The sequence below is a fragment of the Oryza glaberrima genome, chromosome 5 (genome assembly GCF_000147395.1).
Source record: "Oryza glaberrima chromosome 5, OglaRS2, whole genome shotgun sequence".
In the NCBI taxonomy this organism is placed as follows: Eukaryota; Viridiplantae; Streptophyta; class Magnoliopsida; order Poales; family Poaceae; genus Oryza; species Oryza glaberrima.
The window spans coordinates 9,869,824-9,884,831 of record NC_068330.1 but is presented as its reverse complement, the minus strand read 5'-3'; the positions used below and the strand labels follow the sequence as shown (position 1 = coordinate 9,884,831).

The following is a 15,008-nucleotide window of genomic DNA, read 5'->3' as shown; positions in this document are numbered from 1 at the left end:
GTCAAGAACCTTTTCGTAGGAAGCAATCTTGATTTATTTAAATTACTAGGCTGATTATCGAATGATTGACCGGTCAAACCCTTCTTAGCCATAATCATTTCATAATTAAAGTTTCGTTGTTTAAGTCTTATTATAGCTAGATCGTTCATCCTTATGGAGACTCGAATTCTCAGCCTTGGATTTGTTGGAACTAGATGGTTTATCTTTTTTTTTTTAACCTGGTCATGTCATTCTTAATCATCTCGTGCCAAGGATCCGTTACAATGATTTTTTTTTTCTTTTGTGCATTCGGCTTGACATGGCAGAATCAAACATTATCTTGTTGTAAAAGTCTATTCTTCAAAAAGGCAGTACATGATCGATTTCCATCATAAAATTAGTTAAGCTATTTGTAGCACCACACAATTTCCTGGCAGTAGTTAATTGGTACAACCCAAAAACGTGGAGAAGCACAGGGAATCAGTGGACATAATGTGCTGCAGAATTAGAGGCCACCCACCATTTTCGAGGACGATGGCAATGCTATAAGAGTCCCTCCCACCTTGCGCATCTCACCACCCTTACCTTGGCCTCCTGTGCCGCTGCACATATATATAGCTCCCACCACCACGAGTAATCTAACAGAATAAATCATGGGACCAGCCCACGGCCACCTCGTCCTCCTCGTCGCCGCGGTGGCGTTGCTGTCAGCTGGCTTCCTCCCGCACGTTGTGGCGAAGAAGGGCGGCGCCGTGCCACCGGCGGTGGCTGACATATGCTCTCGCACTCCATTCCCAGACACGTGCAAGAGCACCGCCGGGCGGCACGCGTCCAAGTACCCGGTGATCGACGTCGTGGCTGTGCTCAACATGCAGGTGGACGCGTTCTCCAAGCGCACGGCGCATGCGAGGGAGCGCGTGACCAAGGTGTCCCGCGGCGCACAGCCTCAGCAGACGCAGGCGCTGAGCTTCTGCGACACCATGTACATGAACACCCAGGACACCATCGGCGCCGCGGAGCGGGCGATCACCTTCAGAGACAAGGCTACGGCGAAGATCATGCTGCAGCTCGCTGTGCAGGACTTTGAGTCGTGCGATCGGCCCTTCAAGCAGTCCGGGATCAACAACCCCTTGGAGAAGATCGACGTAGAGCTCAACCAGATGGCACAAAACTGCATGACACTGGCCAGCATGATATGAGACTCATGAAGGACTGAATCGATGAGAATATGAGATGTCACGTCATTCGATCAGGATGTCCACGGATTTGGGGAGGACCTGGGTTTGGTTTTTCCTTCTTTTACTGAAATTCATTTACTAATTTTGTGTTTTATTTTCTTGACAGTGTCTAAATTTGTTAATTATCACGACCTGACCTGCGTTTGTTGTGTAGGTCTTTTAACGTGGAAGAAGAGGGCCTTTTACGTTTATCATTTTGTACTGAGTTCACTAATTTGTTCCATTTGATTGATTGATGTTTTGTGTTAATCTTTGTTGCTGTTAGTGTCGAATAGTTAATTACTAGGGGTTCCTTCCCCCGTTGCTGCAGGGCAGTGTGGGTATATATATAAAGTTGTAACAACCATACGCGTTTTCAAAGCTCGTATGCAATTCCATGTTTTGCCTTTTGCTCTAATTCGTCATCTTTAAAATATTATACTAGTTTGTATTTACTATTTTCGGTCTGTGAAATGTGCGTTGAGCTAGGCTGATCGGATCAGACAGTACCACTACTGGAAAATGATTTTTAGCAACGTTTGCCTTTTATTTTTCCAAACGGATATACACCTCCAAACCATAGCGCCGCCTAAAAAAAGTATCACGGGGCCAAGCGGACCACATAAGCGGACCACGCGCACATAAGGCGCCGCATGCGATTATTCCAGGCGGACTATCTTCGCAGGCTCCCAATTTCTTCCGCCTGCAAAAATCCGGCTATATAGCCTTCTTCCTCCCCCAGCCCCTGTTCACATCCGAGGTTTTTCTCTCTCCAAAAGCAACCAAAATATAAGCGGGAGGTTTTGAACTTAAAATCTTCGAGGGTTTTCCTACAGTGGTTAGATCTATGCCTTTCCACTCTAACTACACATTTTTTTAATAATTTTAAAACCCCTTTTGTGATGGATCTATGCATGCAAAATAGTGTAGGAAAAGCTAGCTCCATGTTTGTTTCTTTTTTTTTTACTTTGCTTTGATATGTTTGAGTTGGATCTATGCATGCAAAATAGTGTGCTCCTTGATGCCATGTGGTTCTCTCATCCTCTAGTGATTTAATAATATAATATAATTACCCAAAATTGTGTATTTTGCTCTCATCTATTTGGCTAGATCTAGATAGGACAGAGAAAAAATTTCCTTGATGCCATGTAAAAATAATAATTTTATTTGTGTTTAATTTCCTATGTTTGTTGAATTTATGTATACTCTTTGATGGCATGTGATCCTCCCATCCTCTAGTTGGTTAAATATGATAATTTAATTACAAAATTTTATATTTTCCTCTAGGAGAGATTAAAGGTCCATTATTTATCGATAAATCTTTGATGTCATGTGGTCATATCATCATCTAGCAGTTTAATGTGATAATTTGATTACCTAATTTAATGTAAAAAAAACTATGTTCACAAAAAATTCATAGATTAGCATCCCTTGTTACAAATATATGTTTTTAAGTTTTTTTTAATTGTAACATACCCGAATTCTAGGATTAAAGAATTTCAATCAAAACTAGTTGAAAGGAAAGTTCTTCATTTTTGTGAGCATGAATAAAATTTGAGGGCAAATTAAAACTTTTTCAATTATAACCTAGGACAAAAATGTAAACTTATGTGTAAGCATGCATACTCTCATAGGACATGTTTTGACTTGAGTCCTTCATATGCATCATTTGGATTTTCGATTTGCATTCATAATAGGTCTCATGAATAATAACTAAGATCTAGATAAACAACGAAACCATTAGGGCCTAGTGCTAGCTAGAGGAAGTTAAAATATGAACCATACACCTTAAAATATATCAACATGGCTAATGCCATGCCTCACTAAACTAATTTGGCTACTCATCTGAAAGCATGTCATGAATATGGAAGTGAGTAAATAAATTAACTTATATAGAAAATATTCCACCTTAGTTACCTTTATAAGCATCCTCTTAATTTAATACTAAAGTAAACTTATACATAAATAGGTAAGAAGCTTATGACATGTGTAAGGTAAAATGCAATTCTAACATATCAACATCACCTCAGGTTAATGAGAGTCCAAATATAACTTTTATAAACATTTACATGCATTTAGGAATTAGGAATGGGAAACACATATAAGACATAAGTCTTGCAAATTATCTAAAATAATTCATGCAAGATAAAATCGTGGAAAAATTCATGTAGGCTCTACTTAATGTTGGTATTTCTTAACGACATTACTAGAAATATAATTCCCAACAATGACGTAGAAATACTTCTGGTATATTATGGTTACAGAGTTCATCCGCAAGCGTATGGATATACCATTGTAGCATTTCACCCGAGAGTATTCCAAGGGTATCGTATTTATTTCATCCCGTGGGAAGATCATGCAGAGAGAACTCAACTAATAACTTATATATTACTTGTGATAATCATATTCTAAGCTAGGGTTAAGATAATCCAAGGGTAGAGTGACACACAAGCATTACTACACATCCTCATAATAATTAATCTAACCTAGGTGAAAAGAAAAAAAGAAAGAGAATCTATTCCTATACCTCTAACATACATAGTATACATACATTCTAGTTAACTGGTATACTAGCTAATACCCTCTATCCGATGCCCTCCTGGTACTTCAAGAAGCCACCCTGACTGCCGAGTTCCTTACGACAGCCCGTCATGACCATCCAACCGGGGCTAAATACGGAGGAATACCCTCCCTAGGAAATTAACTTAGGATTATATATAGGCGCGAAGCAATACCCGTACTGAGGTGTCACCATCAGCGGCCCACCTCTCATCCGCAATATATAACCCCAAATAATGATATCCCATAATCTAGACACCACATCTAAACGACTAGATACTACTCTAATATCATCGTCATGACATAGAGTAATTGCATAAGCAAACACTATACCCGCACCAAAGCATCTCCCAGATAAGCTAGCCGTATATTCAGTATAACCAGAACATAATGTAAAGTAGGTACTCATATACTCGGAAAGTATTTCAATACCAGAAATGTATTTAGAAGAGTATTCTAATAAAAGTACAAAGCTTACGAAAGAGGAAAGGAAAGCTACTAGAGCCATACCCAAACTCTTCCGAAGGCTTCTGGACTCCTGATTCTTATTCTAATTCTATTCCACCAGCTAGATACTACTAAACTAAACTTGAGAGGAATGAGAGAGCTCTTGCTTGAGGTGTGTGTTGAAGTGAAGAGAGTGAATTCCTTAAATAGGCAGGTAATGACGGTTATGGTGGTTGGAAAAGTCGGTAATACTCTCCAACCGCCAAAGGGAGTGAATCTCCACCGTTCCCTCAAAACCCTGCATCCATCGGCTTCACGGGAGGTTCGGCCTAACCACCAGGTTCGGCCGAACCTGGGGCCTGCCCAACCAGCCCACATTTTGGCTGGTGGCCTCCTCTGCTGCTTCACTTCGTAGACTTGTTAATTTTGGCTTGATTCGTCGTGTCAATTCTGAGTTCTTGGCCATTCATACATAAGTCTGGTCTTCGACATCGTCCGATTGATTTATCATTTAAGTTGATGATGATTCTCCTTCATTTTATTGTCATTCTCTGCAAAAGGTTAGTAGACCCAATACTAGTGGAATATTATTATTCTAACATATTTATGCATTGCAAGCATCACTAGTTCTCTCCTGTTTTAGTAATATTGACGGTCAAAACTGATCGATAACGACCGTCAACACTTGACATATACAACTCACTGTAATTTTGGTATAATTTAATATCTAAATTTGATACCTCGAATAAATCAGTCAAACCAATCAAATAATAGACTAATTATAATTCCTAATCGGCTAAAACCATACTTTGTCTAAAAGTGCATTTAACTGCATGGAAGTGTATAGGAGAAATAATTTATTCAAATACTAGGTTAATTATCATAAATAAATATAATTTTCCAGAATTTATCTTCTATTTTTGGGTCTCCTTAAAATCCAAACTATTTTCCAAAAAGCCCCCTCTTCTTCTAATTTCTGTGAGTAATCTATCCATAATTTTTAAGTGCAACCAAAGAAAATGAAATGTAGGTATAATCATCTACCTCCAGTAAAATCAACACTAGTTAATCTGGTCCACAGATTAAGTTATGAAGCTACAAAGTTAGAGGAGGAAAATAATTCCGGAAATTCGTCCAAAAACCAAACTCACCCATGTTTCTACCCACACCTCTCTCTTCCACCTAGTTTACCACGACCTGGGCGCGCTTGGCAGCCACTTGGGCTTGCCCTCTCCCTGTCCAACTCCTTTAACCGACCAGCAGGCGTGAGAGAGGGAGGAGAGGCGTTCTGGGCGTGGCCGACGCGTGTACACGACGTGTCGCCGTCCTCAAAACGCCGAGCTCGCTTTCAACTCTTCCCAGTTGCATCGCCTCATCTCCATTACCACTTCTGTGTAGACCAAATCGAGAGAGAGGGATCGCCTCGCCTCCGCCGCCGTCATCCTTGCCGTCGGCCCTGAAGACGACGGCCGTCGCCACCGCCATTGTGCCGCGGTCATCACCTTTCCACTTGCGTTCCATTATCACCTCTCCAAGCCTATTTCATTCCTCTAAGTTTCATCCCATTGGTGCAGCGGATCGTCGGGAATGTGGACCTCGCCATCGTTGCTCCGGAGCACGCACTGAGTGCCGCCGTCGGGTTCTTGTCATCGTTCCGACCGCTGTAGACCAAGCCAAGCCGAGCCGTCATGCCAAAATCTTCTCCTTGAAGTCCTCCTCAAAACCCCTCAAGAAATCCCAGGCAATGGCGCAGCAAGTGCGGAGATCGGCCACCATCTTCTTCACCTCCGGTCGCCGTCGCCATTGTGGATTCCGCCTCCTCCGGTGAGCCATTATTCAATTACTCGCGCACACACCATCTCTCTGGCCTCAATAACCTCATGGACACACATGCATGATAGTTCTTGAAGCCGATTGAGCCGTCGCCATTCACCCCGGATGTTCTTGCCGCCGCCGAGTCGTTCTGCTTGTGGTCATCGCTATCTGGACCTCGCCAAGTTTCTTTGGACGCTCGGTAAGCATCCTAGGATCCCATAGAGGCACATGCATGTAGCTAAACATCTAGATCAATGCTCTAGCTCCACATGCACCGTCACCCGAGAACCACCGCCGCTCGCACTGCCGTCGCCATTAATTCCGATGACCAATGCTTGCAAGAATACCACCTATAGCCTCGCCTTGAACCCCTTTACATTTTATCCTTAGGTTGCACGCCGAGATCTGCCGCCGTTTGCCACCGGCGAGCTGGAGAACGAGCTCGGGCATGGCTAGCTCTGTGTCAGCTCAATCCAAGGACCTCTGTTGAGAAGAATCAAAACTCTAGGTACTAGTTTGTAAAACCTACCTCACACACAGAACAGTCACAGGACTGCGGGATGATTTCCTGAAACACTAGGGGCCACTTTTGCATATTGGCCTGAGACTGACCTGTGGACCCAATCTATTTAAATTCTGGAAAAATCTAAATGAAATGCCTAAAGCTTTATATTTTCATCAGAAAAACATGTAAACTTGTAAAATCCTTAACAAATTGAAAACAACTCGTTTTACAGTAATACAAATTACTGTTAACTCATAGAATCATGAACTTTAGTGTTATTGCATAAAAACTTGCACTCACAGTACAAATGTAGCCTCTAAAATTGGTCTAAGATAAATCATACATAAAGCATATACAAACTTATAAAATGCATATAAAAATCATTTCAACTCATTTTAGAGCAAACTTAGTTTCTACAGATCTACCAACATGTTCTCTAAAAACAAAGTAAAATAAAACATATACATACTTTACATCAAATGCCTCTAAAAATTATCTTTAAAATAACTAGTTTTGCATAAGCTGAACTTTAGAAGTTTATATAAAATTCATCTTATATCCTTTTTGAGTAAACTCAAGTTCTGTAGAATCATAGAGTTGTGCACTTCAATGTTATAAAATAAAAAGACATACTTACAGTATAATAAAAACCCCTAAGCATTTATCTAAAGAATAAGCAACATGGAGCATACCTTAAATTGTAAAATTTGTAGAAAATTCATCTTTAGTCTAAATGAAGTGAACCAAATTTCTATAGAACCAGCAAGTAATATACGTCAACCTAGTAGAGTGAATTATAGCACCCTCTGTACAGACCATAACTCTAAACCTTAATTTGGTAGAATAGGTACTAAACACATAATAGTGGTTAAACAATACATATGAATAAGTATATATATGCATGGTAGCTCCAAATAAATCCAAATAAAACTTGTTAGGACCAGTGGAGCCATAGTTCCATCCACATCTACCAAAACTTAGATGAACTTAGCTCATGCAACAATCTTTAGGTTGATAAGTTAAGTAATTAACATAGAACATCCCTATTTATAAAATGTGTAGTAAAATAATATAAACTCTAAAATTATGAACTAAGATTATATTAGTTAACTAAAATACTCATTTTATACAACACTAGCAAGTTAGAGCAAGTTCTGGACCTAAATCTCCAAAGCCATGTGCACATAGAGACTTTATGCCTATATGCCTAGAACACGTTAAAACTTGTAAAATACATAAAGAATTCATATTAACTCTAAAAATTATGAAACCAAATGTGTTAGTCTTAGAAAACACATATCTTCACCTCAGCAAACATAAACATAATAAGAATCACCTTACAACAGCATATCACAATAGTACCTAAGTAAATACTACCCTATACCGAGCAAACTTCTAAAATTCATAACTCTCAAATAAAAAGAGATAAAATAGAAATTCTTTCACCTAAATTCATATTAGACCAGTACCTATCCATTGTGCACTAATCAAGCATTTTAGAGCATTTTGGATTTTTCGCATATTTCGGTGTTTAATTGCATAACGTGTACTTTGTATAGATGATTGCTTAAACGGTGAAGGAGTGAATTAGGTGCTGACATTTTCCAGTTGCAAGGCAAGTCCAACCTCCCTCTCTTTGATCACTTTGATCCTATGTTTTGGAGGTTATTGAAAATGTTTGCAAATCTTGCATGTCGATTGTACACTAATAAATTAAAATTTTGTTAAACTTGTTAGACAAATTCCTATTATTTGCATTATTAACTTAACCCCACATATATCCATATCCCTCATTCCTAACCTTAGGAATCATATCGTAATACTACTTGGAATATGAGTTACATTGTCACTAGTTTACTATATTGCTTAGCCATGCTTAGAATTGTTTTACTTATCACTTGGGCTCATATTAACATGAAAAATGATTTTATTAAGATTCTGGACAGAGATGAATAAATGAAGTATTTGACAAATAAAATGATGGAAAACATGGATTTTAGGTTTGGGCCTCATGTGGTACACATAAGGTGATTAGTTGTGTACCGATAGGGGGAGTGTGTGCCCAAACTGACCTAAGGACTTCACTCAATGTCAGTTCATTTCGTATACAGTACAACCGCATGTGCTAGTATGGGATAGCCCAAGCTTAGTAAATTATTTATGGTTTAGCCTTACATTCTGGTAGGCCCGTGTGTATGAGTTCGTATAATTCAGAGGAGCTTCCTATTTACCCCGACGTGTTAGTTTAGGTGACTAAGCGTGTCCAATACAATGTTATTGTGCCACGTGGCGGGTTCCCGTTGTGTCCGCCACCACAGTGTTAAGTTTAAGGCGTGGGCCCGCGACTTAACGGTTCTAGGTCATATATCGAGTATGGCTTAGGATGGAGTAACACGTATCATGCTGGTGTAAGGCTAAATCATGAATTTTGGAAAAGTTTTGTTGTGGGTAATAAATCGGGTACTTATGTATCGCGTGCCATGCTCTTGCATGATTATTATTTCGCATCATGTGGGTAAAGTGTACAAACTCTGCAGAGTAAAAACTAATCGATTAGCCGTGCTCGCGGTCATGAGCGGTGTGTAGATATCTATTGAGTATAGACTTGTGTTTATTCTTCTAAATGCTGAAATTTACCTTCAAATTGTGATGAGATTTGAGAATGATCTCCTTGCTGCCATGGATGGCAATGAGGTGCATATTTACACATGATTAATATCTACTTTGATACCCATCTGCTAAAATACTAGCTTGCTGAAATTTATTTGAAAGCAAATCTGATTTGAAATTGTTTTATGCAAATAAAACTTGCTTTATGCTAAAAAGAACCATATTATGCCTTCCTTGATTATATGCCTTGCAAGTAGAGTGTTAGGTTTGTCTTGGTGCTTGCCAGTACATTATTTCTAATAATGTGCTGACTCTTGTTGTTGAATTAACCTTTTGCTTGCAGGATTTAGATTTAGTCTTTGAGTGATGCGGGTATTCGACTGCTTCTTCTAGGACTTGAACTTAATGGGGGTAAACCCCTAGTCGGTTTGCTTCTGGATTGGGTAGACAAGCTTCCGCTGTTCTATTATTTATTTGGCCGGTCGGCCAATGTAACTAAAGTAGATGTAGTTTATAATCGCTTTCATCTTATTTGTGTTTGCTATGTATAACCATGCTTGAGATGAAAGTGTGAATCTAGTGCACATCCTAGGAACTAGATTCACATGAGTATGAGTTAAGAATATTTGAGATGTTGTAGATCTTTAGCCATTTTTGTCAAGTCTCCTAAATGTGTAACACATCTGGTCGCCGCCTTCGAGTGGTTTGACTGGCACATCTCAGGCTGAAGTTGACTGACAGGCTAAAGGCCCAGCAATGTCTCCAATATTCCTCTCTCAAGGCGTTGGATATTTCATTATGCTTGTTTGATGACTTGAATTATTCATTTCATCTCTTAATTATAATAGAAGGCCCGGAGAGCCTACGACACTAATATAGTTATAATTGTAATTATTGCAGAGATATGGACATGCTCTAATGGATGTATCATTCGCCGAGGTATTTGCCACCATATATGAAGAAGTATCTAAATTTATTGATATTGTTAAGGTGCATGCTGAGAAAAACAATAAGAGGTGGATATGTTGTCCATGTGCTAACTGTAAGAATGAAATGTTATGGGCATATCTAACAACAGTAATGGAGCACTTAGTGAGTCGTGGATTTATGGATAACTATGTTATATGGACACCTCATGGCGAACATGACGAAGATCGACCCGATGAAAAAAAAAGATTGGCCGGATGTTGAAGACATGGATTACACGGATGGTTGTGGTGAAGACAATATTGATCTGGAGAAAATGGTATGCCATGCAGATCTGGAGGTGCTAGTTGGGTCGGCTAGAGGTTTAGATAATTTTAAAGCTTTGAAGAAGGCAGCGAAGGATGTTTTGAATGATAAGTCAAAGGGCCGTGATAGTGAGTTCCTAATATTATGGTAAGTTCTTGAACTTATGAGGTTGAAGGTGATATTTGGATGATTTGATAGTAGCTTCGACAGTCTTCTTAAACATTTGAAGATCATGCTTCCGAACCCTAACTCATTACCATCGAACACATATTGAGCGAGGAAACTCATATGTCCCCTTTCCCTTCGTGTGGAGAACATTCATGCGTGTGTGTTGGTATTTCTTAAACTCACAGATAATATCCGCAAGCGCACGGAAAATACCGATGTATTACTTTACCCGGGAGTATTCCAAGGTATCGATTTCCACAGGGAACGTGTGTGTCGGCTCTTCACCAGGTTCGTCTAACGACACGAAGCTAAGATTGGCTAAGGGTAGAGAGGATTTACTAGTGAGAGACAGTGTTGAATATGTGTACGTAGTCGGTTACAGTTTAGGACTTGGAGTTGTGATATGTATTAGGACCAAAGTATGAGTTGGACTCTATCCTATGATCTCTCATAAATAGAGGGGCATGCCTGTTGTAACCGAATGGCGACTTAGCATAGCGACAGGGAGCGGCTACCGGCGGTGTTTGGCCGTGAGTCGTTGTAACTCTGATACACTGTATATGCTGGATCGGTGAGGAGCGCCCGTAATCAGTGCCCCGTGGATGTAGGCTACGGCTGAACTCCGTTACCAAATATCGTGTCTCGGTGTCGTCATCATGTTTGGATCTCCTATGGCGTTTTCTTCCGCGTTTAGTTACTGATGTCGATTCCGGGGCTAGTTTTAAACAAGTGGTATCAGAGCCCAAGGTTTGGAACCTGGAATAGTTTCCATGGGTCACATGGTGGGGAGGCCATGTAACAAGTCTTCGGGGTCACATGGGTTGATGTGACGGGGGAGATTGTTGGGCCCGATGTGTGACGGGTGTTGACGGTCGTTATCGACCAGTTTTGACCGTCAATATTACCCAATATATGAAGACTAACTATGCTTGCAATGCATTATTTCACAAATAAAATATTCTATTCCACTATGTGCTTGGCAAACTAACCAATGCAGGAGAAGCTACCAAAGTGAAGTGAAAGACGATATTGATCGATCGGTCGAAAGTCTGCCGGTAACCTGCAAATCCATTAGGAGGCCCAACGGTCCAATTTATATATATCTGAATTTGGCCAAAAATGGATGTCACCGTCAGAGGGACCCACCTGTCAGTCTAGCAGAAAAAAATGAGCGTCAGGGGAGCTGACCAGGGTTCGGCCAAACCATGGCTAAGCCCAATCAGCCCAGGCCCAAGCCGAGGTCGGTAGTACCTGTTTCCTAATGACGGTTGTGGCTGTTTCTACCGGTGGAAACCATCATAAGCATGGACACATGGCACAAGGAGGGTGAAAGATGCTCTTTGAATGCTTCATCATGCCACTTGTCATGAGGAGAGCAAAGATGCTCCTAGAATGCTTGGAGCATCTCCACACTCCCAAGGCACCTCATGGCCTATAAATACCCCTCCTCTCATTCATTCTCACACACACCTCAAGAAGAAGATCAAGAGCTCTCTCAAGTTTAGTTTAGTAGTTCTAGTGCTAGTGGAGTAGGAAATAGAATAGTCTTCATAGTCCTCAAGTCTTTAGGATATTTTGGGTATGGCTCTAGTAGCTTTCCTCTCTTCTTTTGTAAGACTTATTGAATTAATAGAATATTCTTCTTTATACATTTTCGGTATTTTATTCCATTCATATTATTTGAGTACCGACTTTACTTTATACTTGAATCAATATAGTCATGTAACTAGCTTTCCAGATAAGTGTATTGGTGTGGTTTTAGTGTCCTCGTATTCGGTTGCTCTATGTCGGTTGCAAGGATGTAGAGTAGTATCTAGTAATGTAAGCGCGGTGTTTAGATTATTAGATACCATTAATTGGGGTAATATACAGTGGTTCAGAGGCTGGCCACTAATGGTGACAGCTCAGTACGGGTGTTCCTCTGCATGTGTATATTATCCTAAGTGCAATTTCCTGGGGAGGGCACTCCTCTGTATTTAACTCCGGTTGGATGGCCATGACAGGTTATCGTAAGGAACTCGGAACCAGGGGTGGTCTCTCGAAACACCAGGAGGACATTGGGTACGGGGTATTGGTTGCATGACTGTCTACTAGGAGGCTAAAGATGTATGTATACTAGAAGTACAACAATGATACTTTTCCTATTCTTTCTCCGCTTAGCCTAGATTATATTTAGAGAGAGAGTAGTTCATAGTTCTTTCTTCTATGTGTCAACCTACCCTTTGAACTGAATTAACCCTTGCATAGACTTTGATGTATATAAGTAATATATGAATTGTTAGCATAGTACTCTCTTATTATATCTTTCATTAGGATAAAATAAATACGATACTTTGGAATACTCCCAGGTGAAATGCTACAATGGTATATCCGTGCGCTTGCGGATCACATCTGAACCATAATATACCAGGATTATTTCTAGTGCTATTGCTGGGAATTATATTTCCAGTAGTGTTGCTAAGAAATACCAACAAGCATTTCTAGCGCCGTTGCTAGGGAAGATAAATGATTAAGAGTTTACTACATGCTAATAATTTTATATATTACCTTTATATGATCACTGTCCTTTGTAGGCAACCGTTGTTTGTTTTTTCTTTTATTTGAGAACAGGGTAGTGCATGATTGGTTTGGATTTGCTGATCAATTTCAAAGAGAATCCAAAATCACTCCTGAGAAGAGCCAGACCTAGAGTCATCTCTCCTCAAGTGACTTTATCAGCAACCGGATCAGCATACCAGCATCATCAACACTTAACGATACAGCTGAGAAGACACTTCGCGAGTTCGCTGATCTCTCCACTGACAAAGTGCCCGTTGGACCCCGAGTCGGCATGGAGATGGTGACTTTTTATCTGAAAACCAGCCTAACCAACATAGCGCAGGCTAGCCGTTCTGTGGCAAGCCTAATGAGGATGCAAGTGCTCATCTGCACAAATTCCTGGATATCTGTAGCACGGAGTCAGTCTAGATACTATCAGGCTCTAACTGTTTCCGTTTTCCCTCCTCGAAAGAGCAAAACAGTGGTTCTACGCCAATCGTGCAATGGTGAATACCCGGAATAAGTGCTCAACGGTATTCCTCTCAAAATTCTTCCCGATGGGCAAGACCAACGCTCTTCGTGGGAGAATATCCAGCTTTCAGCAGACGAGGGATGAAACCATTCCTGAAGCTTGGGAAAGGCTGCAGGAGTACGTCACCACCCATCCTCATCATGGGATGGACGAGTGGCTCATCCTACAGAATTTCTTCAACGGATTAATCCTCTCGTCCCAGGATCACCTGGGCGCTGCTGCTGGAGGAGCACTCTTCTCAAAGACGGTCAGAGATACCAATGGCTTGATTGAGAAGATGGTCTCAAATATGGGTTAGAGTGAGGAACGACTCCAAACCCGTCAACGCGGCATGCACACCATCAGAGATACCATGCCTATGCAGTTTGATAACTACTTTAATGTTAGCTAAACACTAAAGAAACCACTATATATTGTTTGTCACCACTACACCCACCTCAATCCTACTTTGGGATATGTTGGTATTTCATAACGACATTACTAGAAATATAATTCCCAGCAATGGTGCAGAAATACTCCTGGTATATTATGGTTACATAGTTCATCCGCAAGTGCACGGATATACCATTGTAGCATTTCACCCGAGAGTATTCCAAGGGTATCGTATTTATTTAATCCCGTGGAAAGATCATAGTAGAGAGAACCATTCTAATAATTTATATGTTACTTTTTTTTAACGGTTAAACAGCAGGAGAGGCTCCTACTGTGATATATTAAAATAAAATATGTACAGGAGAGAGATAGTAAGGGGGAAATAAAAACAGCAGAAAGAGAAAGAAGATTTTTAGCTAATAGATTGTATCCATGATTGCCAACTTGGTTTGATTAAAGTCTTTACTCTATGCACATGCCAAATAAATTCCTCTTGAAACTGATGGGTACTCCATTGAATATGAGATCATTTCTTCTAGCCCATAAGTTCCAACATCCAATTCTAAGAATTTCCATAAAAAAGGGGTGTGGAAATTGTCGTTGTGCTGTCATTATCATGCTCATGAATTCCATATTCAGGTTCCATGTTATACTAAGATGGTTCCAACATTGCTGAGCAAAATGGCAGGAGAAAAACAAATGGGTGTAGTCTTCTGTGGTTGCCGAATTGCAGATATTGCATATGGTTCCCCTTTGAGTGTTAAATCGCTTTCTTTGTAAGAGTTCTTTCGTATTTAGTCGATCCATCAGAAGTAACCACAGGAAAACCTTTATCTTCATAGTGTATTTACTTTTCCAAACAAGGGTAAGAGGGATATCTGGCTGAATATGAGCAAAAAAGAGGTCATACAGTCGTTTGGGTTGGTATATGTTTGGAAACCATATGTAATTCCATTGATCAGCTTCTTCAGATGGATTAGCAAGGGCGATGTGATTTGTTAACTCATGCCATTGACTAATAGCTTGCTCTGGG

General features: G+C 40.3%; 1 protein-coding gene, 1 long non-coding RNA gene and 1 other non-coding gene across 3 annotated transcripts; 2 read left to right on the top strand and 1 right to left on the bottom strand.

Moving 5' to 3' along the window:
• The first annotated feature begins 555 nt into the window (after nucleotides 1-555).
• Nucleotides 556-1,603, top strand: LOC127773127 (uncharacterized). The gene has a single exon (XM_052299153.1). The coding sequence runs from the start codon at nucleotides 633-635 to the stop codon at nucleotides 1,176-1,178; it is 546 nt and encodes a 181-aa protein (XP_052155113.1). The 5' UTR covers nucleotides 556-632; the 3' UTR covers nucleotides 1,179-1,603.
• A 10,153-nt stretch (nucleotides 1,604-11,756) lies between these two features.
• Nucleotides 11,757-12,779, top strand: LOC127774929 (uncharacterized). The gene is made up of 2 exons (XR_008017849.1): nucleotides 11,757-12,112; nucleotides 12,537-12,779. It is a non-coding gene; the product is annotated as an uncharacterized LOC127774929 (long non-coding RNA).
• An 864-nt stretch (nucleotides 12,780-13,643) lies between these two features.
• Nucleotides 13,644-13,750, bottom strand: LOC127775241 (small nucleolar RNA R71). The gene has a single exon (XR_008017917.1). It is a non-coding gene; the product is annotated as a small nucleolar RNA R71 (small nucleolar RNA).
• Between the last annotated feature and the right edge of the window lie 1,258 nt (nucleotides 13,751-15,008).

Coding starts and splice junctions, on each gene's coding strand:
- LOC127773127 (XM_052299153.1), top strand. CDS start 633: ATGGGACCAGCCCACGGCCACCTCGTCCTCCTCGTCGCCGCGGTGGCG.